The sequence below is a fragment of the Pelodiscus sinensis genome, chromosome 19, assembly GCF_049634645.1.
Source record: "Pelodiscus sinensis isolate JC-2024 chromosome 19, ASM4963464v1, whole genome shotgun sequence".
Classification (NCBI taxonomy): Eukaryota; Metazoa; Chordata; order Testudines; family Trionychidae; genus Pelodiscus; species Pelodiscus sinensis.
Genome location: NC_134729.1, coordinates 886534 through 911383, shown reverse-complemented (window position 1 = coordinate 911383; position 24850 = coordinate 886534). Strand labels below are relative to the sequence as shown.

Here is a 24850-nt window from a genome sequence, read left to right as displayed (position 1 = left end):
ACACAGAATTCCCACGTTCTATTTTAATAAGACTCACTGGATGCAATGGGGTTTTTCCCCCCCAGAAAACGAGACAGAAGGGGGGAGGGAGGGGAGGGAAATTAACTTACTTAGAACGCTTGGGATCCATTTGGTAAGATGTACCAGTCTGAGACGCCGTAATCCACACTAAATGCCTTGTCCCACTGTCCCAGCATTAAGCAGCTCTAGCAGCTGCGATGGTTGGACAGTTTAGATTATATATGATGTAAATATATTGTGGGTTTGTCAGCTCCCCCAAACCATAAAACTTAGTTTAATGACATCACGTGCTCTCTGGGAGCCATTCAGGGCTTTTGCTTAGGGCCATCCACATAAATAACCTTCAAAAGTTTTAAACTACTAAATTCACATAGAAGCCATGCGTATTTCTGCTAATGTTCTCATGTTCTCAGTGAAACTAAAAGGCCTTTGCTCAATAATTATGGTGATATTAATAGTAATAATCATGCGGGATTTTTTTTTTAATGGAACTTTGGTCTGTTTGGTTTTTCTGGGCCATTTTAAGTTCACACTGGGGTTGACACGGAAAAGGTAAGTCATTTTTTATTTCCTTCTTGTTTTTCAGAGATCTTGGGGAAAGGATTGAGAGGAAGCAGAAAAAAAAACTATCAAAAATGAATCAGTCCTGGGACATGACTCTTTAAAAAAAAAAGAGGGGTTGAAATAAATCTTACCCCCCACCCCAGGAAAGCAAGGCTTAACCTAATTAATCATAAATAAACCAGACTGCTGCTACGCACTATGACGTTGAAAAAGTTTGGAATTGTGTGTGTTAGGTTTTTTAAAAAGAAACAACAACAGAAATAAGCTACCAAAACCTCTCTCCTCCCTCAGGTACAGCAAAAATTGGTCTGATTTTGTTAACCCTTAACTGTCAAGTCTAATTGTTTCTTGACAGCTTACCGAGCAAGAAAAAAGGAAAGATGTTGACGATTTAATAAAGAGGAATAAGACCAGGTACAAAACTATTTAGCTAGTGAACAGCCACCAGTATACGCCAAATTATTTTCTGTGCATGAGCAATTTCTCAATAGATTTACACAGCATGGGTAGAAAATAAAAACCTACCAGGATTAGTTAAAGAACTCTATTATTCTATTTGTAATTACCCAAGGCCCACATAGTCAAGAGGGCCAGAGCGTTAAGCAAAAACTGATTCAGACAGCATGAAATTTACAAACCAAGTTTTGATTTGCTTAGCAGTATTTCACTGTAATGGACGGAGAAATGACAGTTCTGCCAGAAATAGGAAAGAGATTTTCATCTGACTGTTAAGTGACAATAAAATGAAACGTCCCCGCCTTTCTGAAAGCATCGCTTGATCCTTGTAACTTGCCTCATAATAAGTAAACAAGAAAAGAAAGAAACAAAAAGTATACGACGAGGTAGGGTCAGGACTCTCGGGTTAATAAGAACAGCCATATAGACACTCCACACTGGAGCACGCAGTAGTAATTGGACCCTTAAAGACTTCCAGACTGTCACGAAAAGAAACTTTTGTTTCCAGATTCAGGAAATTGTTCCATTGTTTGAAATGTGTAAAGGAAATGCTGTTAAGTTTTATGGAGCTATTGGCTTCTTCGAGCATTTGTTTCTGCTGTAAATAGTTCACAAGACACACCAAGGGTGACCTCAGTAGTGTGTGATGTCTATACGGATAGTGTGTGTGTACACCCAGGTATAGACAAATATCTGTCGTATATTTGTCTATACCTGCCTATTCATGTGTATACACACACTTTGCTTTCTCTCTCTCTCTTTCTCTCTCTCTCTCTCTCTCTGTCTTTATATATATACATACACACACATATACACAAAACAATACTCAAGAGTATTAAATTAGGCCAATCACGTATAATAATAAAATAATAATAATAATAACAATAACAATAATAATAAAATATGAATAGAAAATAGCGACTGTAAATACATTTTAAAGTATCAAGTTTTCCTCTATAAGGTTTTCATTCTGCTCGCAGATGGACTTCATTCTGCCTCCCCGTAAGTAACTGCGAGGGGCGGGGGGTGCCATTGATTTCAGTGGGGCTGGAAGTGGGCCTGTGGGCCGCTGAAAGGCCAGGTGCGTTCACAGGACTGTGCAGACCCCCAGATCCTGCACCACAGCCATTCCAACCCAGGGTTCTTATGTTGCTTCTCAAGCTGCCCAAAGAGCGTTCCGGGGTAGGCTGTGTAGGCAGGGGGGTTTCTCGGAACTAGGCATTTGGGGCAGTTTTTGGAAACGGTCTTCCTGGCAGAAGAGGCCCTCAGTCAGTTGGGGGACATGAATACCGAGCCCCAAGCCAGTTCACTTGGTTTAGAAGCGGAAGCCAAGGCTGCCATGTTAACTGCACGTTGGGAGTCAACAGCCGGGTTTCACTTTATTCAGAGCTTCCTATGCAGCGCACGCTACAGCCAGACGACCCCACCATTGGAAAGTACGCACCCCTCGTAGCTTCCAGGTCTAGAAATGTCCAGAGCCTTTATTCTGCCCCCCTGTTATCTCAGAGAGAGATTTTTAAGCAAACTAGAACCAGGAATTGAATGCCACTCCAGGAAAGGACAAAAGCGGGCTGTTCATCTCAGCGGGCACGCCGAAGTTTTGCATTCTTTAGTGTTTATTTAATATGACAAAATATAAGTTCCATGGTCTTTCACATATGAAACTGCCACCAAATAAATATACGGAGTACATTATTGGGGGGGAAAAAGTTATTAAAATGGACTACATGTAAACAAAGATGTATAAATTGTTTTGTTTTTATATACTTTTTAGCATTTAGCAAATCTACGTTAATTACGCAACAAATAAATACACAATAATATTAGGTCCAGACATTTCATTCCCCACCTCCCCACCCCTGCCCCCCTCCATGCTTTACTCTTCTGCACAGATATTTCGGATGATTGCTCAGGTCGATTATTTCATAGTCCAGTCCTTTCTTTTCATATGCAAATAATAAAATAATAAAAGCTAAGCCCGAACAAAACAAAACAACAAACAAAAACCCACTAGTCTCAAGAGTTTTTACCGTGTTTGAGGAGAAGTGCATCTAGGAAAAAAAAAAAAAGCTGTGGCCATATCCAACCCACGTACAAGGTAAACATTTTTCTTTTAGACTTCAGAAAGTGAAAGTGGAGAGAAGTCAAGTCTTTTATGCAGAGCTCCAGAATACAGAGGTTAATTTGCATACAATAAAATATAGCAACATTTTTTCCTTCTATTAAGCAGGCAGTTAAGGAAGATTCTGTGAGTTTAGACAACTTACTTGGCGTTTTTTCTCCCTTAGGTTAGTATTGCTGTTATTCTTACAGTACTGATCAAATATAACCCATTATCTCTTCGGATTGTTTTTGAGCAACATTATTATTATAACACCCCCCCCTTCCCCGAAGAAAAGAACGTACAGGTTAGAACACTGAGTAACAATCTAAAGAGCTATATACTAAATTCTGCAGGAAGCTAAGGGTAGGTTTTTGCATACTAATAAGATAACTCCTTTGTCTGATGGATTTGTGAGGGTATGTAACACAGTCTATTCAGCAATACGACTCCCTCCCCACCCCAACAAGAAAAGTTTTCTGAAGGTAGATTACAACAAAACTAGTGTAAATATTTATTGACCCTCTTCTTAGAGAGTCGCCCCTCTGCTTAGAGGGAATCTTTGCTTTTCAGTTTGGAATCTTTCTTCCATTTCATTCTCCGGTTCTGAAACCAGATTTTTATTTGCCTCTCGTTTAAGCACAGGTTGTTGGCAATTTCAATGCGCCTCCGCCTTGTGAGGTATCTGTTGAAATGAAATTCTTTTTCTAGTTCCAGAGTTTGGTAGCGAGTATAACTAGTTCTGGAACGTTTGCCATCTGTTTCTGGAAAATAAAAGACACCACATGAAAAGCCAAAAACAATCAGGTTTCAAAAATAAATAACCACACAACAGAATATAAACAAGTCCTCTTGGTTTATACCCAGGGCATCTGTGTCTACCCGGAGCACCAGGGTTTGACAAGGGTCAAGGTGTAACTTTCTCCTTTTATAAACACCTTCCGATTAAAGTTTGTTTGGGTTTTCTTTAAAGATCAAACGTGTGCAAACTGGTCAGAAGAGAACCTGTTTCCTGTGAAACACTCAGAAAGTGGGCAAAAGAGGGAAATATATTCGCATGGGCTGGATTTTTATCCTGAAGAAGGTGGCAGGAGTAAAAACAAAAAAACAAAAACCAAACCCAAGTCGATGGAGCAGGGATGACTTTTTTATACGGTTTTGTTTCATATTTTTAGAAAGAGAAGCCTAGAAGAACGTGTGCATTTTTTTAAAAAAACCTCCAAAAATTGGAATATTGCCTTTTATACACGTTTTGTTTCTATGATCCAATTATGCTGTCATAAATTTGGGCGTATATAGCCTCTAAGCCTTTTAGTGGACAGTTTTACGAGCAATTGACGCCTTAGTCGTAAAATTTACGACCTTAGGTTTTTTTTATTATTTGCCCCGTATGGCCTATAAAACCAAGGCAAATCCTGTGAAACAAAATCAAGAAGTGAAAGTTTACCATGGCTCATGTGTAGTTTGGTCATCCACGGGTATATTTGTGGTGGTGGCGGCTGCTGCGGTTGTTGCCCTCCGTGTTGTGCAGTTTGCACCGGCTCCGCTTTGATCTCGCTAGTGCTTTTAGATCTATCCTCCAACGCCGTGTTACCAGCCTTCTGACTGTAAATTCCAGGGGTCAGAGGAGTCTGGTCGTCTCTGGCTACAGAGTGGCCCGAAGAACCCATCACTGTGCAGGCAGGTCGCTCGGGGTTATTTCTAGGGCTTGAAGACATGTCCAAACCGCCCAGAGAGTTTGAAGAACCAGAGGATGGGAATGTCATGCTTAGATCCAACCCACTGTAGCAATACCTGGATGACTGAACTTCAGACACAGATCCATAATTCCCATAACTTTGCATGGTATAGGCAGAAGCATTTTGACTTTGCTTATAGAACGAATTGGCTACGTAGGAACTCATGTCGGATTTTTTTTTTGCACCCTTTTGATTAGACTTGATTTGTGGCCCTTTGAAGTTCAGGGGGGTTTTTTGTTCTCTAAAGTGCAGAATTTATAGGTGGAGATTCTTCTTTCTTTATTCTCTGCGCGCTGCCCAAATATGGCATGTTTAAATAGAATCACGTGACGGCGTGGGCCAGTCATAAATTTGGCTTGATGACCCCAGGAGGTTATTGATGGGAGCCTGTGAAACGCATCTGAGATGTTGGCACAGCCGACGAAAAGGCCCCAAGTTAAAAAACCAGGACCACGCGTCTGCAGCGTCACCTGGTGCCAAGCTGGTGGTACGACGCTTCATAAAATACGGCTCCCTATGCCCCCTCGGGGTGTACATTGGGCGTGAGGTGGCCAAACGTGCCCAACTCTGCAGCCTTTTCAGACATGGAAGATCGGGTTTCAGAAGCGGACAGGGCCTTATCCTCCCGGGGGCCCCCTCCCCCTTCTTTGGAGTGGGAGAAAGCCAAGGATGGGAAATTTCCGTAGATCCATGCAATAAGATGCTCTCGCTTTATTTTCTTTGCGCGCCTATATTCGGTGGCTACACCGACAGCCGTGAGAGAAACGCACGTCCCTAGGTGTGTTGGGGTGGGAAGACGGTTCATGTGTGTGTGTGTGCCTGTGTGCACATTTGCATTACAATGGATCGGTTTGTGTATTTACTGTAGACTAAAAGACTTTAGATTTTTTCCTAATTCGCAAAAGCGCGCTAGTCTGACCTCTCGGCCATTACGTTTTGTTTTGTTAGAACAATGTACCGGGTGTGCATACATCTGTACACATATCTACTAGCGTTGTGTGCAATCGATATTACACACCCTCTGTTCCATATCTAACCTACTGCACACATATACTGTGTATATTGCATATATGTATACATTGTGCATTTGGATGTAGCTGTGATTTATCATCTGAATCTCCCGTGATAGGCAGCGCTACGCGGCAGATGTGAGAACACACATGCACGCTGTGTGTGTGTGTGTTATGCGATGGGTTAATACCAGTATTCAGGGACAGTGAATCCCATCAAGTGTGGTGAATGAAATAAACACGTACGATGGTTTATCTTCGGTATGTGGGGGCGGGAGGAGGGGGACGCTCTTAAGTATTAAGCAGGGTTGCTTCTGTCATGGAGCTACAGTCATGGGCGAAAGTTTACAGTTTCGGTTCCTTTTCCCACTGCAGTTTCCTGCTGGAAGAAGTAGGGGGACCCTGTCCCTGATGCTTCCTGAGAAATTAAGTCCCCTTTCAAGAGTGTTTAATTTAAATGCTTGCATGACAATATGAACCATTTTGGCTGGCCCGCCTTTACACTAGGAGATGTGCGTGTTATGATATACACACAATAGCAACCATTAACTTCTATGTCAGGGCGGGTTGCTTTACATTCTAGGACAGTCACACACGTTGTTCTAATTTTTCTATTAAAGCTCAGACTAGGGGAAGAGCAGTTGATTTTATTCTAGCCTTCCTGTTTCCAGCCCTGTGCACCAAGCCTACTGCCTTGTAAATGCCTGTTTTACTCTCCTTTCTGATGCTGTTTGAAGTAACGTACACAAGCGGGGGTGGAAAATAAGCCAATTCTGGGATCATAAAACCTCCCTGATCTTTTTAGGGCGACTGAATTCAACCGCATCCTGGCTGTTGAATACAAACTTCAAGAGAATGGTGGGGCTTGCAGGAAAGATTTCTCTCCCAGTAGGTGTTGGACACAGAATATTCGTACCCCTGATAAAATGTCTTTGTACCGGTTATGCCCCAGAGGACATAAAATGTAAGTTGCGTTCAAGCCTTCGTACCATTTGATCTAAATCTACAATACACGGTGGGGTAATAGCGTTATTTATTTCATAGGTGGATCTTCTCAGTTATCTCCCTTGAGTGCCAGCTGCTTTCTAGAAAGGGTCTAAGTAACTCTGGAAAACTGGGTGTGATTGCTTACAGCTGAGTGTTTATTAACAATTTCAAATGCCTTCATTGTGTATTTTGCTTATTTGTTTGTTTGTTTGTTTATTTATGTATTTATTTAGTTCAAAACCGCCACCCACATTCTTGAGTCTGCGATTTGACTAATGTGGTTTCCAATAAAAATACGATTTGAACTTTGGGCGGCCCTTTTTGAAAAAATAGTAATGATAATAATAATAATTAATCAGGGAGCGAGAGGTATGACACAGATTGGTGATGCCCTTCGACGATACAGTAACGAGACTAAATAAAGGAGACAAAGTCTCCCCTCTTCCCCCAAAAATGTCTGCTTCCTCCTTTGGGCTACTTTTGAATGAGAAGTCTGGAGGAGAGGTGTGCGCGTGGGGCAGGAGGATAAAGGAATTTGATTTTAAGAGGGGTGCGGAACCACACAGAGAATAAGTAAACTTTCCAAGAGGCGCTTCTCAACAGGAAGGGTTCCAATGGAATCTCAGAGGCCAGTCTGTAAACTTTAAAAATAATATTCAGTTTTTATTAAATACTCAACAACAGTCCTTTGGACATGATCTTTATACATGGGAGGGTGTAACACAAGATTTCTCTTTTTTTTCTACCGCTATAGACCTCCATTCACCTTATACTGTTGAACATTACAGTGCTAAACATAAATATAAATACAAGAGACCACAAATACAGCTAAAAATATTCACACAGAAACTGTCACAGTTTGCAATGATGAGCCAGGTATTGTGTACATACAAGGAGGGTTACTTTTGAAAAATGCTATATTTACGTGGAAAGCGATTTCAGGGGAATCTCTCTCTCTCTCTCTCTCTCTCTCTTTTTCAACATGGCAGGAAACTCGTTTTCTGGAGGGTCATCCTAATAAAACAACTGCATCGAGTCCATTTTACAAGGGTCATCCCAACACAACGAGGCACCGCTACAGAGTAATTTGCCTCCTCCGAGCCAATTTCTTTCTCTCTCTCTCTCTTTTTTTTTTAAAGGAAGAAAACGGTGTGGCTTTCCACACAGTGCTCAGGCAGTGGGGGTAAGGGAGGGATTATAGTCAAAAAACCTAAAAAGGATTGTGGAGCAAGTTATGGACTGAATATTGGGGAGTGGGGGAAGGTCTGTCTTTCATGTCCACGTTTGGCACTTCTTTTATTTTAATGTAGCCAAACACATAAGTTGTGCCAGTGATAAATATAGCGCGTATGCGGGGAGGGGTGGGTGGGCGGGGGGGGGGGGGGAGATCAGGGTGCTGAACCATTCAATTTTCACTCCTTTTGCTTCTCCTCCTCTGTCTCTTCTCGCTTCTCTTCCTTTGCCCCCAAGCTATCTGCAGCTGGCCCCGAGCCTGCGCCTGCTCCCCCCGACAAAGTGGAGCTCAAGTTACTTTCTTTTTTCCATTTCATCCTCCTGTTCTGGAACCAGATTTTGATCTGGCGTTCCGTGAGGCACAGTGCATTGGCGATCTCGATCCGCCTCCGCCTGGTCAAGTAGCGATTGAAGTGGAATTCCTTCTCCAACTCCAGGGTCTGGTAGCGGGAATAGATCTGTCTCCCCCTCCTGCGATCCGCTCCATAGCCGACTCCTAAGGATTCAGAAACAAAGCAAACTAAAACGAATTAGGAAGGCGCCCAAGACCTTAGTAAAACCCCTATTTTGAGCGCTACAGTCACAATCTCGACTCCTCTTCCATCCCCTCCCCTCAATCCTGCACCCCCATCGCCACCCCCTCCCTCCAGTCCTGTTTACCCAGATTCAAGTTAACACACTCAAGCCCTGCAGCACAAATGATTTCCAATCTGGACACGCTTTGCCCAGCTTTGGAGGGAGTTTGGCTTTCATTATTTCTCCCCCTCCCCAAACTAAAAAAAGGAGGCAGAAAAGAAAAGCTGGGTTTGGGCCCCTTAAAAGTATTACCTCCCCCCCCCCCACCTAGAAATACACTCTTCCTCTTTTGTGTGAACCACACCATTTCATAAATTCCCACGGAGAAATCTGTCACAGGAAGGGGGGGGGGGGTCCTTTTTACACAACTCCCCCCCCCCCCAAATAAAAATGTACTTCCTCGCCCATCATTCAAACTTATTTCACCTACGGAATATTTTGTACTTAACTCAAAAGCAGACCTGGCTGCACTTTATTATGGATATTTTACACTCTCGATGTCTTTTAATTAGAAAGAGCATAACAAGCCATATTTGCTTGCAACAACTTAACAAATAAAAGGCCTGTAGCGGCAACTGTGAAGGAGCTATATTATTGTTTTTATGGGGCCATAAAATAGGAGCTGAGCCCCGCTCTGCTAGAGAGATGGTCGTAAAGATGGTTCAGTTTATTTAATTTATATCTCCAAGCTGTAAAACTTACCACTGTGGGAGTTCATACGCTGCATCCAGGGGTATATTTGAATGCTAGTTTTTTGCTCTTGCGAAGTATTCCTGCTTTGGTCACTGGTAAAATCCTGTGCAATTGAAGTCTGTGTATTGTGTCCCATAGAATTTTGCCTGCAGCTGGAAAGCATGTCTTTTTCTTGGTAAAAGGCATTAGATCCATAGTCATAGGGTCCTCGGCTGGAGCTAAATACAACATTATCTTGCGGTGAATAAAAAGGAGAAGAGTAAATCCGGTTTTGAGCAACGGCGGCTCCATAGGTAGAAAAATGCCTGACGGGGTCATAAGCCGTTGAATTGAGGGCTACATTGGGTAGCACATCTTGGCCACTGGTTAGATGGCAAGATAGCGATGGGTTTGTAAAATAGGAATTCATATCGTCCTCTATACCTAGGTGTATGATTTCTTTAATATTTATTTCTGTCTCCAGTTTGTAGTCTGAACTAGATTGTTATAGGGAAGGCTCTACTCCAGGACAGACAAAATGACAAAGTCAGCTGACCCGGTGTGAGCCAATAGGAAGCTAGATGTCAAGAAAGGGAAAAATTGCTTTTGCTTGTGTTGATTCCCCAGTTGAAACTAAGTATGCATTGAAAGTAAGTCTTGAAATTCTAAATATAAGATGGTGTGGAAGAAGGGGAGCAAATATTAAGTGCGTAGGGGAGATTTTTGAAGAGGGGGAAACTCTTAGGGAGAAACAACTCTGAATTAAATTTGAAATTTCACAACCAAATCTAACTTTCTCTCGCTCGCTCGCTCGATCTCCCTGTCTCTTTTTATTTCTTTTTTTTTTTTAACACCGAGCTTTGGAAGCACGGATTTTTTTTCATGTTTTCCTCATACCTGCTAACCAAATAACACCAAAATTCCAAGTAATAAATCTCAGATGCACACAGAATATTAATCCATAGATTATTCAGCTTTCTTCGTTTTCTCGTGGAGCATTGGTCAATATTATGAAATCAAGTGCTTATGTTCTTTATGGAGAAATATTGCATAAAGGTAGCAAAAAGAAAAAAAACATGGCGACTTCTCAACTGATAATGTGGCTTTTGGAGCGTTCCTGAACTATAGATTGGGGAGAAAATCGCAATTAAAAGACAACACTCCGAATTCACGTTGGTCTGGAAGTTAGATGTTTTCTTTTAGTGCAGTTTGGCATTCCTGTCCTGAAATTTCCAATGGGTGGTACTGTTAGAATGTATTTACATTTTCAATAGCAACCACAACAAAACTCACGCTTTTCCTGTTTGCAATTTAAGGACATTTTGAGGTGTTGGTGGAGGACTGCACTTGTGTTTACGTGTGCATAAATTTATGGTTTCAGATATTTACAACAGATTTAGGAAACTTCCTTTGCAAATGTTTAGTTAGATGAAAGAGGATTACATTATCTCTTCTCTGGGTGAATTGCACCTAGAACTAATTGAAATGAAGGCAGCTAATCTCATTTTAATTTCAATCCAGTCCCATAAATTGCTCCTTCAATGTAAAACCTACCTGCTGATCTGTAAATATTGCAAGGTATATTCATCATTCTCGTGGCTTGCTATTTAAAAATTCAATTATGCCAGGAAACCCTTGGCCTTTTCCTCCCTCCCACCTCCCTCACGTGCACATTTTATTTTAAAATTTAGAGATTTTTGTAAAAGTCTGGTGTGTTGCAGGCTCAAAGGTGCCTGGTAAAAATTCGAACCTCTGAATGTGGTTTCTTGCTGTTAGTCAATACACCTAATTCTTTTTTTAAAGCGATGTCTCCCCTAAAAGATTTTAGTTGACAAAGAAGAGGGGGAAAGCTATATTTCCCCCCAGCTATAACAGGAACCCGGATGCCAAAGGATTTTATGATCTTTTTCCTCTGTGTAACAAAGCAAAGTAATCAATGGTGGCAATAAAGCCATAAACGGAAAAAAAAACCCTCGTGTATTCATCTTCTATAACATTAAGGCTTCCCTTGAGTGTCACTAGGAAAATAAAATAAAGTTTCTAACCGAAAAAGAAGATAGCTAGAAGTACACACCCTGTTATTTAGCACATGTTCTGTCCTGCTGACCACAGTTTGGCTTTCACCCTACATTGCTCAACTTCTGACCAGCTTAATACAGATCTCCGGATTATGCCCAATGGTGAAGGTTTCCTGGGATTTCCCCCAAACGAAGTTGGGTTTGCTTCCTTGGCGCCCCACTTTTCTCCCTCTTCCCCAGTCACTGCACGTGGGGATTTAGGGAAACCAAACACCACGGGACAAAAAAGCTGCATGTGTTATCCCCCTGGTGTTGACATGTAGCACACCCAGCCACATACACATGCAGATGCATGTGCCTGCTGGTAACATATATGTTATATAGGTCATAAGTGGGAATGTATGCATGTATGTAGATGTCCTATAGGAACAGGCTCATTGGAAGCCATGGTTACTTTGGAAACCAAAGACAGCAGTGATATCTGCTGTCACATATGAAACTGTGGCACTGGACAATAAACTGAATTGAATGCATGTATGCATGAATGAATGGAGACTCTTTGCTTCTTCTTGGTATGATGCCTTACCTTATGTATTACTTATGGTCCAAATGCAAGGGAGAGTACATTGAAAACAGCAGAAATCCTTGGAAGATATATGAATCCAGCCCTATATGGGTTTGATTCATGTGGCTTCTTTCACCTATAGAGCTGCATGGAGAAAAATCCCGGTCTTGTTAAAGTTTGGGGGCAAGTCTTTGCTTGGAGGGATTAATTTTTGGATAGGTGCTCCGGAGCTGTTGTATTAGAGACCTGGATGATAGCCGTGGGACAAGAAGTGGAGAAAGTTAAGTGTTTTATTACTTCTCTAAGCAGAGGGCAAGGCTTGAAAGTCTGGTCGATTTATAGTGAACAGAAAACAGCTGCCGTAAAGAAACTTAAAATAGAATGTCTCCCCTCCTGAAAATATCAGGCTTCTTGGGAGCAAAACAAAACAAAAAAAACCCTCCTGCAAATATAAACGAAGCATCATTAGTTTACACTCATCTGATTGTACCCCCCCTTCTAGCCTTTTGAATGCACTGGGGGTTTTATTCCATTTTTTATTTTAAACAGGATTGGGGTTTCTCGAAAGTATTTCATCAAGGAATGTCACTAGCAAAAAGGTATTTATTTTTTCCCCCGTGAAAACATGTACAGGGAAATATTTAGGGCTATTTCTGGTTAAATTGGTCTGCAAACAATTATGTAAACTCATCAGCAGAAGCAAGAACAGATGTTTTATTAAAACTGCTGCACAGCAGTGGAAATATGCACAAGTCCTCGAGTAGTTCTTTAATAGCAGTTGCTCTTTGTTCCCAGAAAATAAAAAAGCCCACAGAAATCTGAAATAACATCCATTTCTCACAAGTCGTATCCCCCCCAGCCCCCAATACACAGACACATTTTCCCTCTCCTCACTCTGATGTTCACAGGGGAAAAAAGAAAAAATATGTGTTGGGAGAATTTTTTCTCTCTCTCCCAGCTATAATTAGCGAATTGATGAACTGATTTAGAAAAAGTCTTCAAAAAATGCAGTCCAAACACATGTGTTTTCTATCCCCACTAATTACTGAAAGGAAACAAACCCAAATCTCCCCCCTCCCCCCATACACACCCTACAGCCTTAATAAAACGCTACTGTCAGGTTCGTATGCTGCTTAGATCCTGAATGCAAATTCAGACGTCTGTTTGTTTGTTTAAAGAGGGAATGGGTTTTGTTGTTTGGTACAGTCAGACTGACCAATAACACAATTGTAGTCCAAAGCAATCCGTCTGTGAGCCAGCGCGTTGCCTGGCTGTGGAAATCGTAAATACAGGTTGTGCCTGGGTGCTTTTAATATGCACCAAAAGTTAATATGGTTCAGAACTGTTTACTTGGCGTTCCTACGCAGTAGGGCTATCCATGTTAGCATTCTCTGTGTGAGAGCCACGACGAAATGTTTGCATTTTGAATCCTCAGATTCGAATTCCACGTGTGTGCGAGAGGCACTAGAGAGAGTGTTTACAAAGATAGTTTATGCTTTGAATATATGTGTTAATTATAAATATAGGTATGTGTATGTATATGCACTACCTGTACAATCTATGCATTATATAGAACGAATGTGTATAGTCAAACTAGAAATTCTTCCTGCACATACATACCTACATACAAGAGAGGAATGCATCAACACGCATATATACACACACAACATATAAACTTGAGAGAGAGAGAGGTGCGGTGCATTTATATCTGAGCTGAATATTATCTCATTGTTAGAAGTAAACACGTGATGTCGTTAAAGCTCTTCCTAGTTTTAGCTCATCTCGCCTTATGTATGTTCTCTCCCTCTTTTTTAACCTTGACATATACTGCGCACGTGAGTTCTTGCTTTCTAATTATTTATATGCCTGTTTTTTTTTGTAGGAAGGGTTTTCCAACTTAAATATTGCTGCTATTGCAAAGAACTCCCATGAAAAAGAGAGAGAAAGAGAGAGAGAGACAAAAGCGAAAATCTATTTGGGGATGACTTGACACATATGTGCCATGGGCCACAATTTCCCAACCTGAAATGTTTTGCATTGTTTTGAGTCGCTCTTCCCCCTAAAGTTGTATTGCAGCAATTATACCTTAGAACGAAGAGTCTGGCAGCTAGAAGAGGAAATCTAGCCTCTCCTGCAGCCCTTCTGTTCAGCGCTGGGTGCACTGTTCAAACTTTATTTCAGTGTTGCAGACAGATAGTTTTGAAAGGGGTAGGCTATTTGGCAGGTTTATTTGCCACTTCAAGGCATCTTCTTGACAAAGATGCACAGAATAATAATTAGCACTAATAGCGTTCTTTCTTTCTTCATTTTCACTTCTTTCCTAGAAGATAATAATAAAATAATAATAAAATAATAATAATAAATAATGCTGCTATTACTATTACAGAAACGCCATTTCTGCAGTCCTGCATGTAAGTGTGTATAATATCTCTAAAGACGGTTTAAAAAGACGCTATTCATTGTAAAGTGTATCGCAAATTTGGTATAATTAGAAGGAAGGGCCATTTCTGCACACTAGCCATCTGTTGAAAGAAAGAAAGAAAGAAAGATTCTGCCTCTCGCCTCAGTATTACCACACGCAGAAAAAAAGTTCCTTCAAATTTTACTTCAAAATTGAAGAAAAAAATAATAGTTCTAAGATAATATGGAGGCATAGTTTTCTCAGGTTTGCCACCGTCATTCCGTAATATCTGCACACTTTTCCAGGACCAAAAAAAAAAAAAAAAGACGATAGAATTCTGGAAACTGTCAAAACACGTCTCACAAGCAGGAAACGGGGAGATTGGGGGGGGGGGCAGACAAATTAAGCTATTTAATTTATTCTCTTTTTTCTCCCAAAGTTTGAAGTTCTTTCTGACGTAGTGGAGCGTTTGCTTCTAGTCCTTTGAATTCATATTGCAACTGAAATCGAGGGTTACTATGCCTGAAATACTATTGCTAATTGTGGATTTTTTTCCCCCTTACCAGATTTATTGGTGGCCCGCACGCCTCCCAAAAGAAGCCAGAATCGAACCCTCCCGAGAAATGGAACTCCCCTTTGTCTTAAACTGCCAAGTAACATTGTTGCTGCTAAAATTAGCTTCACGTGCTCTTGTAACGATGAGTGGTGTATGGATGTAATCCAGTTTTCAATGTCACAATCACGTCAAATGTTTGATAATTAAATGCACTTATGAATAAATATTCTCAGAGCTGGGGAAAGCCCAACGCGTTGATCAATGTAAAATAATGGAGTGTTGCACTGTGTATCTGCAAAAGAACCCTTTGTAATCCCAACAGAGGGACAATTGTGTTGCTTTATTTTGATCTAGGAAAATGCATTTCTCCGCCCGTTTTCTAGTTTGAGGGAAGCGTGCATCCGACTATATCGCATGCAAACTCCTAGTGCCCCTGCGCATTTCAGAAAATCTTGTTTAACCTGGCTTTTCTGTCTGGTTGCCTAGAAATATCCTTACGATCATGGTTTGTGGATTGGGGATTTGGTGGCGGGGGAGGGGGAGAGTCTCGGACATGCAAGAGAGCTGCATGTATGACGTCACTGCGATGACGAGAGCACTGGTTCCTAGCTAACATTATTAAGAGTATTTATAGCTATAGGATGCAGCAATGCTCGGTGTGCAGATTACAAATAAAAGGAACGCCGTTTTATTACGCTCTGGAAGGATAACTCAACAATGAAAAATAGTCGTCATTAACTATAGGCCGTCTTCCCCCCCCCCCCCCCCTTATTGTTCGCCGATCCTAAAGCAGAAATTTAATCTTAGGTCGCACGTACAAAATAATAATTCAGGAAACAATATTAGTTGCTGCCTTTTAATGATGCTTTTTTTTTTCTTCAGAGGCGATCACTTAGCCAGAATTAAGCTATATATTTGGAGACAACCTCGGTGCTCTTTTGTGGAATTGGATACATTTCCATTGTCTTTAATCGAGCCACAATTTAATAGTTCAGGATTTGCTTAAATACACTCATATTTTCAAGGGGGATATGTTTATCGTTCCCCGGTTGACATGCCTTATCTATTTTTATGAGTCCACGTACATTGGAATGATTTAAAACATGGTAACACGGAACGAAAGGGGCTTTAAAACAAGAAAGGAAGAAAAAAGGAAACTTCTAGTGAATGGGGATAAAGTGCAATGGAGGAATTTCAAACAGCTTTTAGAGGCCAAACTTTTTGAAGTGCTGTTCAGTTAGTACTTTAATGGGGGGCCGTTTATGGAAGTTGCAAAGGGCGGTGGAGAGGGAGAGACGTTGCGGACTCTTTTAAAGTTTCCTAGCAAATCCGGCTTTTATTGTAGTCCAGCATTTTGCAAGTAGTCAAGTAAGAGTATTTTGCCCACTCCTCCCCACCTCACCCCACCGCCCCAACCCCCCACAAAAAGGCACCAAATTGCAAAATTGCTGGCTTGCAAGTTTCTGTCACTTGGTGGCAGTATACAAAACAAGTAAACAAAGCGTGCAGAAATTTAAACACTCGCTCAGCTCAGGAGGCAGGGTAAAGCTATTCTCTACCTGTGGAAACAATAGCAACTGTGCCACGTAGATCTAGGGGAAACACATTATTTCAACGCTAGAAACATACAATAGGTTTGGGGGTGCCCTCACCCGGAAATCAACGTTCTGAAATCTGACCAAACCGGACCAGACTACTGGTTAGAAAGGTGTGTCCACATGCGACAGACAGAAACAAAACCAAATAAAAACCTGGAACCACTAGCTACAGTCTCAGATTCATGTGGATTTAAACATCCGTTTACCTGACTGTCAGACCTTCTTGCTTGTCAGCTATTTACTTCTGGTTTCTGTGGATAACTAAAAACACACTGAGATCTCTGAAGATCTTTCTCGGTCGGTATATACACTGCGACAAAGATATTTATCATAGCTCCTTGCAACCATATTAGCTTTAATCTCTAGCTCTACAATTCTGCCTGGAAACGTATTGGCGCTATATCCGTATTTTATTTTATTTAACTATAAACTGGACACATTGTCGATAAAGATACACTGTTTAGCATCACGTTGTTTCACAAAGCTCTGAATTGCTCACATGTAACAAGGCCTTCTGGATGACACTGAAATTTGCAAGAGAGTGTGTTCTATCTTGTTCTTAGTGGAACTAGTAACAATAGATCTAACCACCTTTCCTCCGAGAAGACCAGGAATTCCATGATCTCTCAGTGTGAATCATATTCTGAAAAGACTATATTCTTCTCTAATTATTTTATCTCCCTACATTCACCAAAGCTTTGGTTTTGTCCTCTACACGGAGATCTTTAAATAACTTGCCTCAAATATTTCTTTCTCAAAAACATTTGCTGGACAGAATTTCGAACATACACATCATTTTTAAATAGCATTTATTCGTGTAGTAATGACCCGGATAAAAACGCCACCGAAAATCGAAATTATGAGCTCAGTTATTATTTACACTTAACGCAAATGTTAGTTGCATGTCACACCTATTTCAGGATAACGTATGGGCTACATTAATTCGTCCGCCCCACCTCCCAATTATTATCTGCAAACGTTTCTAAAATGTTTTTGCAATTATCACTGTACTCCTACGTTTACAACAAATACAAACCTATTTTAATATCGAAGCGTTGCAACACACACACAGTCGCACATTGGAACATAATCTGTATGTGCAGTCCATAATCTTACCTTGATATTTTTTGCCAGTGTGCGAGATCAAATCTATAAAAAGATTTCTCACAATCTTATCCTTAGATAAAATTATGATCCGATACATACACATGTAGTTAAAAATATGAAAGACTTTCCATTAAAATGTAAATTATGCTGTCCCAAGCACTCGTATTCATTATATTATTTATAGAGCCTAAATGCTTGTATTTAATATATTTTATCATTAAATTAAAATATGAACATTTAGGCCAACATAATTTGCATTTCAATAATGTTGTAGAACCCTGAACTTTGGTACAAGCTACATCTGTAGAAAAGCTGCTAGAACAGGTCACTAGCATGTGGTTATTTTATTATAATCCCGCCTCTGTACTGATGCTATAGATAAAAGAAGCAATTTATTTCCTCTGTTTTAGTCTGCAAAACTCTGAGAATATAAATCATTCCGTTATTCCTTTTATACCTCCTAAAATGTTTCTCAGCATCGCCAGCCTATGAACGATGACAATCCGTCAGTTTAAGTAGAAAATCAATACATCAAAAATTATTTTGTGTACCCGATTCCAGGCCTGGCAGTGGTTACTGTAAACAGTAAATGCAACTATTGCAATAACAGAGCGAAAGGAGAGGAATGGATATTCGGTCCGATTCACCACAACTCAAACGCAGATGTATTTAGTCTGGAACGCTTAAAAGACACTATTTCTGTAATGACTTGATTCCAATAAACAGTCATTCTTCGCTCATAAAACCTCTTTACGACTATACCGATTGCAGGCAAGGGGCGAGACAACGAGTTTTCAGGGAACAAACCGACGACAAAATTGTATCCCTGCCTTCAAAAAAAAAACTTAATTCAGTACAAGCCAACAGATTGGTCCTTGTAAAAAAGTGTTCTCCGAAAGGAATGCTACAACTGTGTCTCGGAGAAACATTTTATTATTAATTATTATTATTATTATTATTATTATTTAAAATACCTCTTTGGGCTTACCAGTCAAAATATCTTGGCGGTGTTGGTTTTGTTTAAACAGGCCAAAAGAAGATAATTTTCAGAAGGAAATGCGGGCATAGATCCGTGGATTTTAGGAGAGTAGGATAAAAAGTGCCATTTTTAAATGTTATAATTAGAAATGTATATTATATATATAAATCATATAGCAAGCAAATATATATACCGATTTTAACATATATATGTGTGTATGTGTGTGTGTGATTTCTATGCCTTTATGTGTAAATAAAGCAAATTAAGACTCACTCCCCGATAACTTAAAAAAAACCACTTATCACATTAGAGATGTATGTCTCCAGAGAGAATAAAATACGCAGGAGGTCATTTATTTCTATATTATTTAAAAGCAGAAAATGCTAACTATGTCACTCGTGGCACGTTTTCTGAATGCTTCGGTTCAACTTGAACACGGAGTCCTTTCTAGATGCCTTTCTGCAAGGTTATCTTTGCACATATTGTATTAATATGGGGGGGGGCGCAGTAGTAATTTATAAAGAAACAGGAAGCAAGAATTGTTTTTGTCACCCCTCCCCCATGCCAGCCTTTAGTCTCAACAATGTCTGGCTTATCTTTTACTCGGTGTTGTTATTTAGGCACATTTTGTTGTACTGTAACTTTTACCGACAGGGGAATTTCTACTACAAATCTAGAGATTTTCTTTTTCACGAGGGACTGTCACGTCAGGCAAGGAAAGAGATCTATATTGGCGAAGGAAATTAAGTTAATACACGACAGACCTTCTTAAATTAAACCAATACACACCACATAGATTGTACTTTCTTTTGAACGAGTCACTACATGAAGGGGGAGAGCGAAAAGGGGGAAGGGGGAAAGTAGATTTAAACTGCATAGGCTGGAAAAGAAGAAAAATACGTGGAGGAATTAAAAGGCAGGCGAGAGATTGAAGGCCGGATAAAACCTGCACCTCTACAAACAAAGTTGTACTCATCACACTGTGACTCAACACAAACCCCAATACAAGAAATGTCCCACAAGAAAGGTTTGACTCTACAAAGCAGCGAGCGGAATAAGCATATTTTGAAATGGTTCCTTCAGAGGCGGGGGAAGACCATGAACCAACCGCCGGGATATTTTTTCAAAGACTATTTGGACCGGAAGGCGGAGTTTTGTCAACAAAGGACAATCTCGACATTTTTTTTTTTAAAAAGGGCACTTAAAATAAAAATTCAGGACGCTGAGTGGAAGGCGCCCCCCCCCCCCTTCATTTCAACCATTTGCTGAAACCCGGAGGGGGGGTGGGATGGGCGAACCAGCCGGCGTCTGCTGCACACAAATAGAAGCAAACCCATAATTGCTCATTAAAAATGGCACTAAAAAGCCTGCTCGGCACTTCCTGGATGCGGCGGGGCTGTTTGCACTGCGCATGTGCACTGCTTGCCTCTGATTAAAAGTTTGCACTGGGATTATTTTTTATTTTCGGTTGTTTTTGTTTTTGTTTTTTTAAAGTCGCTTCCGGGTTCTCTGTGCTCCCCCCGCTCCCCCCACCCCAGCCCTTTCGACTCCTTGAGTTTCCCCAAGTAGGTCAGTTGGGGTTTTGAGGCCTTTCAGGGAGTCTCTCCCCCCCCCCCCCCACACCACAGCACCACCCCTGTTAACACTGCAGTATTGTACATGGACAGGCAGACTGCAGTACGCATCTGTCTGTCTCCAGTAGCCGGCTCCCCATCGATGTGACATCACAACCCGTAAACCCCTTCCCCCCACCCCACCCCACCCCACCGAATTAACTACATTCGTGCCCACCCTGGCCAGACTTTCTCATCCCCCCTGCTACAGCCCTCGCCTACCCCTCGCTCGCAAAACGATGCATCATTATCTTTAACACTCACTGCTATGGATCATTAGTTACACATTTTAGCCAATAAGGGAACACTTACCAATGTTGCCTCTCTCTCCCCCTCTCCCACTCTTTCTCTCTCTCTCTTTCTCTCTCTCTCTCTCTGTCTGTCTTTCTGTTCCGCTGTGGCTCAGCTCCACAGAAACATTAAAAAAAAAAGATGGAAACAAAAGCAAAATAGTTCTTCTCTGCTTGGAGAGAGGATGGGGGACGCTTGGGAAGGCATCTATTTTTTTCCCTGGAAAAAAAAAGGTATTTACAACTCCTTGTGCTCCTCAGCCTTTACACCCTCCAAAGGCAATGCGTTTTGCCCCTAGGGGTGGAGGAGAGGAGGCGGCAAGCAGACGGAGCAGTAAACTCATTATTCCCAAAATGCCCAAAGCAACCAAGAATTCCACCCCCAAAGGAGGGGGGGAAAATCTCGATTTTTTAAAAAAAATAATCATCATCGTCATGCTAATAATTAGGTGGGGGAAAAAAATACCATCCTACCCCTGGCACTGCTTGGACTGTTAAAGGAAGGACTACTGCGAAAGAGTCATAAGAGAAACCACAATAAAAAGTTCACGTTCATGGATGGAGTCCACATGACTTCCTGCGGCCAATCCAACTTGTGATTCAGTCGTAAACTTTTATTGCTTAGCTGTAAATTTTCTGCAAACAACCAGGAATGCGTTGCATTTTGTGACGAGTGCAAATGCTCGCCTCTGTCGCCATGTTTATACAATTCTTTCTTAATATTAGTAATTTTCCCCCTCCTCTCTTCACCCTCCTCCTCCGAATTAAAGGAAGCAAATTAATACTGGGTTTAGACGCGGGCATCTATTTTTCTATGGATACACACGCGAGCGGCAGTAAGATTTTAATTTTCCAGCCCCCGTGCCTCTAGGAGCCTTTCTTGTTTGTTTGGCCAGGGAGAGGTGGCCTTCACAAAGCAATGTTTTCATCCTTATTATCGCCAATTAATTGGGCGGCGCAGCGAAATCAACATGGAGGAAGGGTGGGTTTTTTGCAGAGACGGGGATCAAAGGGGGTGAAATGGAGAGTTTAAAAAATAACATTATAAAACGGTGTTAATTTTCAAGAGGTAGGAAAAGAGAGGAATAAGTTGCACTTTTTTTCTCTCCACGCTCCCCCCAGCTAACTGACTTAGACGGTGTAGTAACATCCTTATGCGATACACTATCCTTAAGTAAGGGTGTGGCCCCTTCCTCTGGAAAGCCCACACAAATTGGCTACCCTCAACCCTCCTTCGGTCCTCCCAATTCTGGCTCTTTTTCACGAGCTAATCGCCCCTTTGCCTTGGGATATAAAGATTGCTAAATGAGTGAAGTTCGCCAAATAAGAGTCAAAACTGGAGCAGCTGGTGCGGTATTTACCCATAAATTTCCATGTTTTGACCTTTAAAGTTGATGTGATTTTTTTCCCACAAAAATAATAACTTCCGATCCAATTTTACACTTTCATTGAGGGATTTTTTCTAATCGCTCTGTCACTAGAAATACTTGTTCTCAAGGAAATACTTGTTCTCCTAAAAGTCTGGTCTTTTCGTTGACTCGTGAAATAGGATGGGCAGGAATTATACAGCAGGAGATATTATTTTTCTTTCACTTTTTTATTTTGGGACCTGTGTAAACCCTTGAAAATATTAATTTGGAGCCAGCCGGATTTTTTTGTATTGTTGGTCGGATAGAGGCCTTGATCATGTGGAGACATCTCCAAGTCTTCAAATAGACAGCCGCAAAAATAAGACCTGCTGGTTTCGAGGAAATACTCCACTTTCCCCCCTTTTCCCCTTGTTGAAACATTTTACAACCTCAACTGCTAGCTTGAGGGCCAGGCACGGCAGAAAGCTTTGGGAGGAAAAATACATTTTGTCGCAATAACTGAGTCCAGGCATTAGTCACTGATTTTCACATCATGCTCACGTATTTCCAGAGTTCAATTCTGCAGGTAATCTTGGTTTGCTTGCTTTCTCTCTCTCTAAGTGTGTCTGACTGTCTGTCTGTCTATCCGAACAACACAAAGGTTGTAATACAACCGGATGGAAGGGAAATTACTTTATTCACTTTACAAACCACCAATAAATTTTATAACAGGTAGTTAAAAGTTACGAGGGGGAAGCAACCACTCCAACAGCTAGAAGAACACAATGCACTCCTCATGTCCCAACGAGCCGAACAGAGAATAGAATCCATACAAGCGAACAGGAAATTTTATCTCTGCAAGGCGGCGTGTAACCTGTCGGACACGTTCCCCCCTCCTCATCCCCGCAATTGAAAACCATCTAGCTCATGACTCCAGTATTTATTTCTCCTTCCCTTTATTCATCAGCTTTGTCTAGGAAATTAACCTCTCGGTTCTTTTCTTAAATTAAGTATTCGGGAAATCATCCTTCATCCCCAGCCTCTTTGGAAAAGGTAGAAAGGGGATCAGTTCTGGGGGTCTGGTGAGGGGAGGTCTGAGCAGCCAGAAAATGGGGACGGATTCATTTCTTCCCAAGTTTAGTTTTTCAAACTTCCCTTGTTCATCCTCGCCTTTTTCAACCCCGTCTCTCTGCCTTTCCTACCAAAACTAAAACTAAAATAAAATAAACGCCCGAGAAATTCGTTTGCCTCTAAAATAGAATCTGTGCCCATTTCCAGAATGAAATCTAAACGAATTTTTTAGCCTAATGGCTGCATTGTCATGTAGCTGCTGGTATGATTAGAATAATAAATTAAGGCAAAATGAGCAATATGCTGGAACTCCATTTTTTAAGGAATTACATTTTTCACAAATCACAAATGAAGATCCGAAGGAAATTTGATTGGCTAATAAAAAGCGTGGAATAGGATATTTCTCACTTCAGGCGGGGAGATGAGCCTAATTTCAGTATTCCTGAAGTAATGATCGTTTCTGAATAAGCCACTTTGTGAACAGCGTCTCTTCTTTCAAATTACTTTCCCCCATAAAATGGTCTTTTCTCTTTTTTTCTCTCTCTCTGGAAATGGAGGCGTGATTACCAAAATAACTGGTTGTCAACGGAAGATGCGACTCTGTTGTGTTGACTAGACAGCATAAACATCCCCCCCCCCCAAAGTTACTGCTTTCCTTGTAGTTTCAATAATTTAACTCCTAACCCTTTGATAGATTAATGTCACTATGTAGAGTTCGTTCCTACTAAACTACTTAGCGATGTGGATTTAAATATGATGGATAGACTGCGCATACAGCTTTTTAAAAATTTTTAAACAGAACACTCTGATAAGTTATCCTTCTTCCTCGAACCTCGCGAAGATCAGAACGGGTATTTTCTAAGCAATGACTTCCTCAAAACCTTAATAAAAAAAAGTTTAGTAACAGCCCAAGTTGCTATCTTGCAAAAACTCTTTTAACATTGCCATGGAAGGTGTGAAGAGCATAGATTCATTCTATGGAAGGAAGCGGAAGAAAACTACCGTGCTGTAAATGCCAAAGGAATAATCCTGAAGTTTATACCTCTGTTAAAATAAACCAGTCTACTACATGACTAACCCTCTCCCCTCTATCCAAGTTTTGTCTACATTCGAAATGGAAAAATCTACAGTGAACCTTATTTTTTTTCTTACCCCTTCCATGGAAAAATTGAGAGCATGAGATTATACGTCCACTCCAGAATATGCAATGTGACTGAAGAGCTTGTGTGTACGTATATAATTCTAGAATTAAAAAATCGAGGAAGTCTGTAGTTAAGAGAGAGAGAGAGAGAGAATATGGAGATAGATAGATAGATAGATAGATAGATAGATAGATAGATAGATAGATAGATAGATAGATAGATAGATAGATAGATAGATAGATAGATAGATAGATAGATAGATAGATAGTGTAGGTAGGCAGGTAGGTAGATAGATTCCTATTCTATCACCAGCCCCCCCCCGCCCCACACACACACACACACACACAAACTGCACTAGAATTCTAGACTTACACATCCATCCATTCTCTTTACATATGCACATACATTTGCGTGTGCGCGTATGGGTTTTGAACATGAATAATAGGCACAAAATCTGCACTGGTTGCTAGAATTCCATATATTATGTCCAGTGTGTGTGTGTGTGTGTGTGTTTAGAGCTTGTATGCGTGCATCACACACAATCCGCACTAGATTTCTAAATAAAATATATGCACATTCATATTCATGTGCAGACGCATTGTGTGGATGTGTTGAACATTTATGTATGCGCCCACACACCACTACTAGAAATCGAGAATGACACTTCTACATAGTCATTTTGCATATGTACATATATTATGTATGTGGGGTGGGGGATTGGGTGGGGGGGTGACTGGATATACACATCACTATAATTTTAATATGTTATAAACTAGTTCTTCCTCACAGGATACTCCTCACG

General features: G+C 40.9%; 1 protein-coding gene across 12 annotated transcripts in view; it reads right to left on the bottom strand.

Moving 5' to 3' along the window:
* LOC102445588 (homeobox protein Hox-C6) overlaps window positions 1-24850 on the bottom strand; it is a 99755-nt gene that overhangs the window by 51256 nt on the left and 23649 nt on the right. For 3 of the 12 annotated variants that reach the window (XM_075901640.1, XM_075901641.1, XM_075901642.1), the window contains exons 1-2: window positions 4590-8293; window positions 111-3906 (exon numbers count right to left, since the gene is read on the bottom strand). The exons of 3 other annotated variants lie outside the window; for them this stretch is intronic. In XM_075901640.1, the coding sequence (XP_075757755.1) occupies window positions 3692-3906; window positions 4590-5046 (672 nt within the window). In that variant the 5' untranslated portion in view covers window positions 5047-8293 and the 3' untranslated portion in view covers window positions 111-3691. Of the gene's footprint in view, window positions 1-110; window positions 3907-4589; window positions 10583-20508; window positions 22411-24850 lie in introns of those variants that run through there. 6 more of the 12 variants (XM_075901638.1, XM_075901639.1, XR_003090633.2 and 3 more) reach the window with 6 other exon arrangements.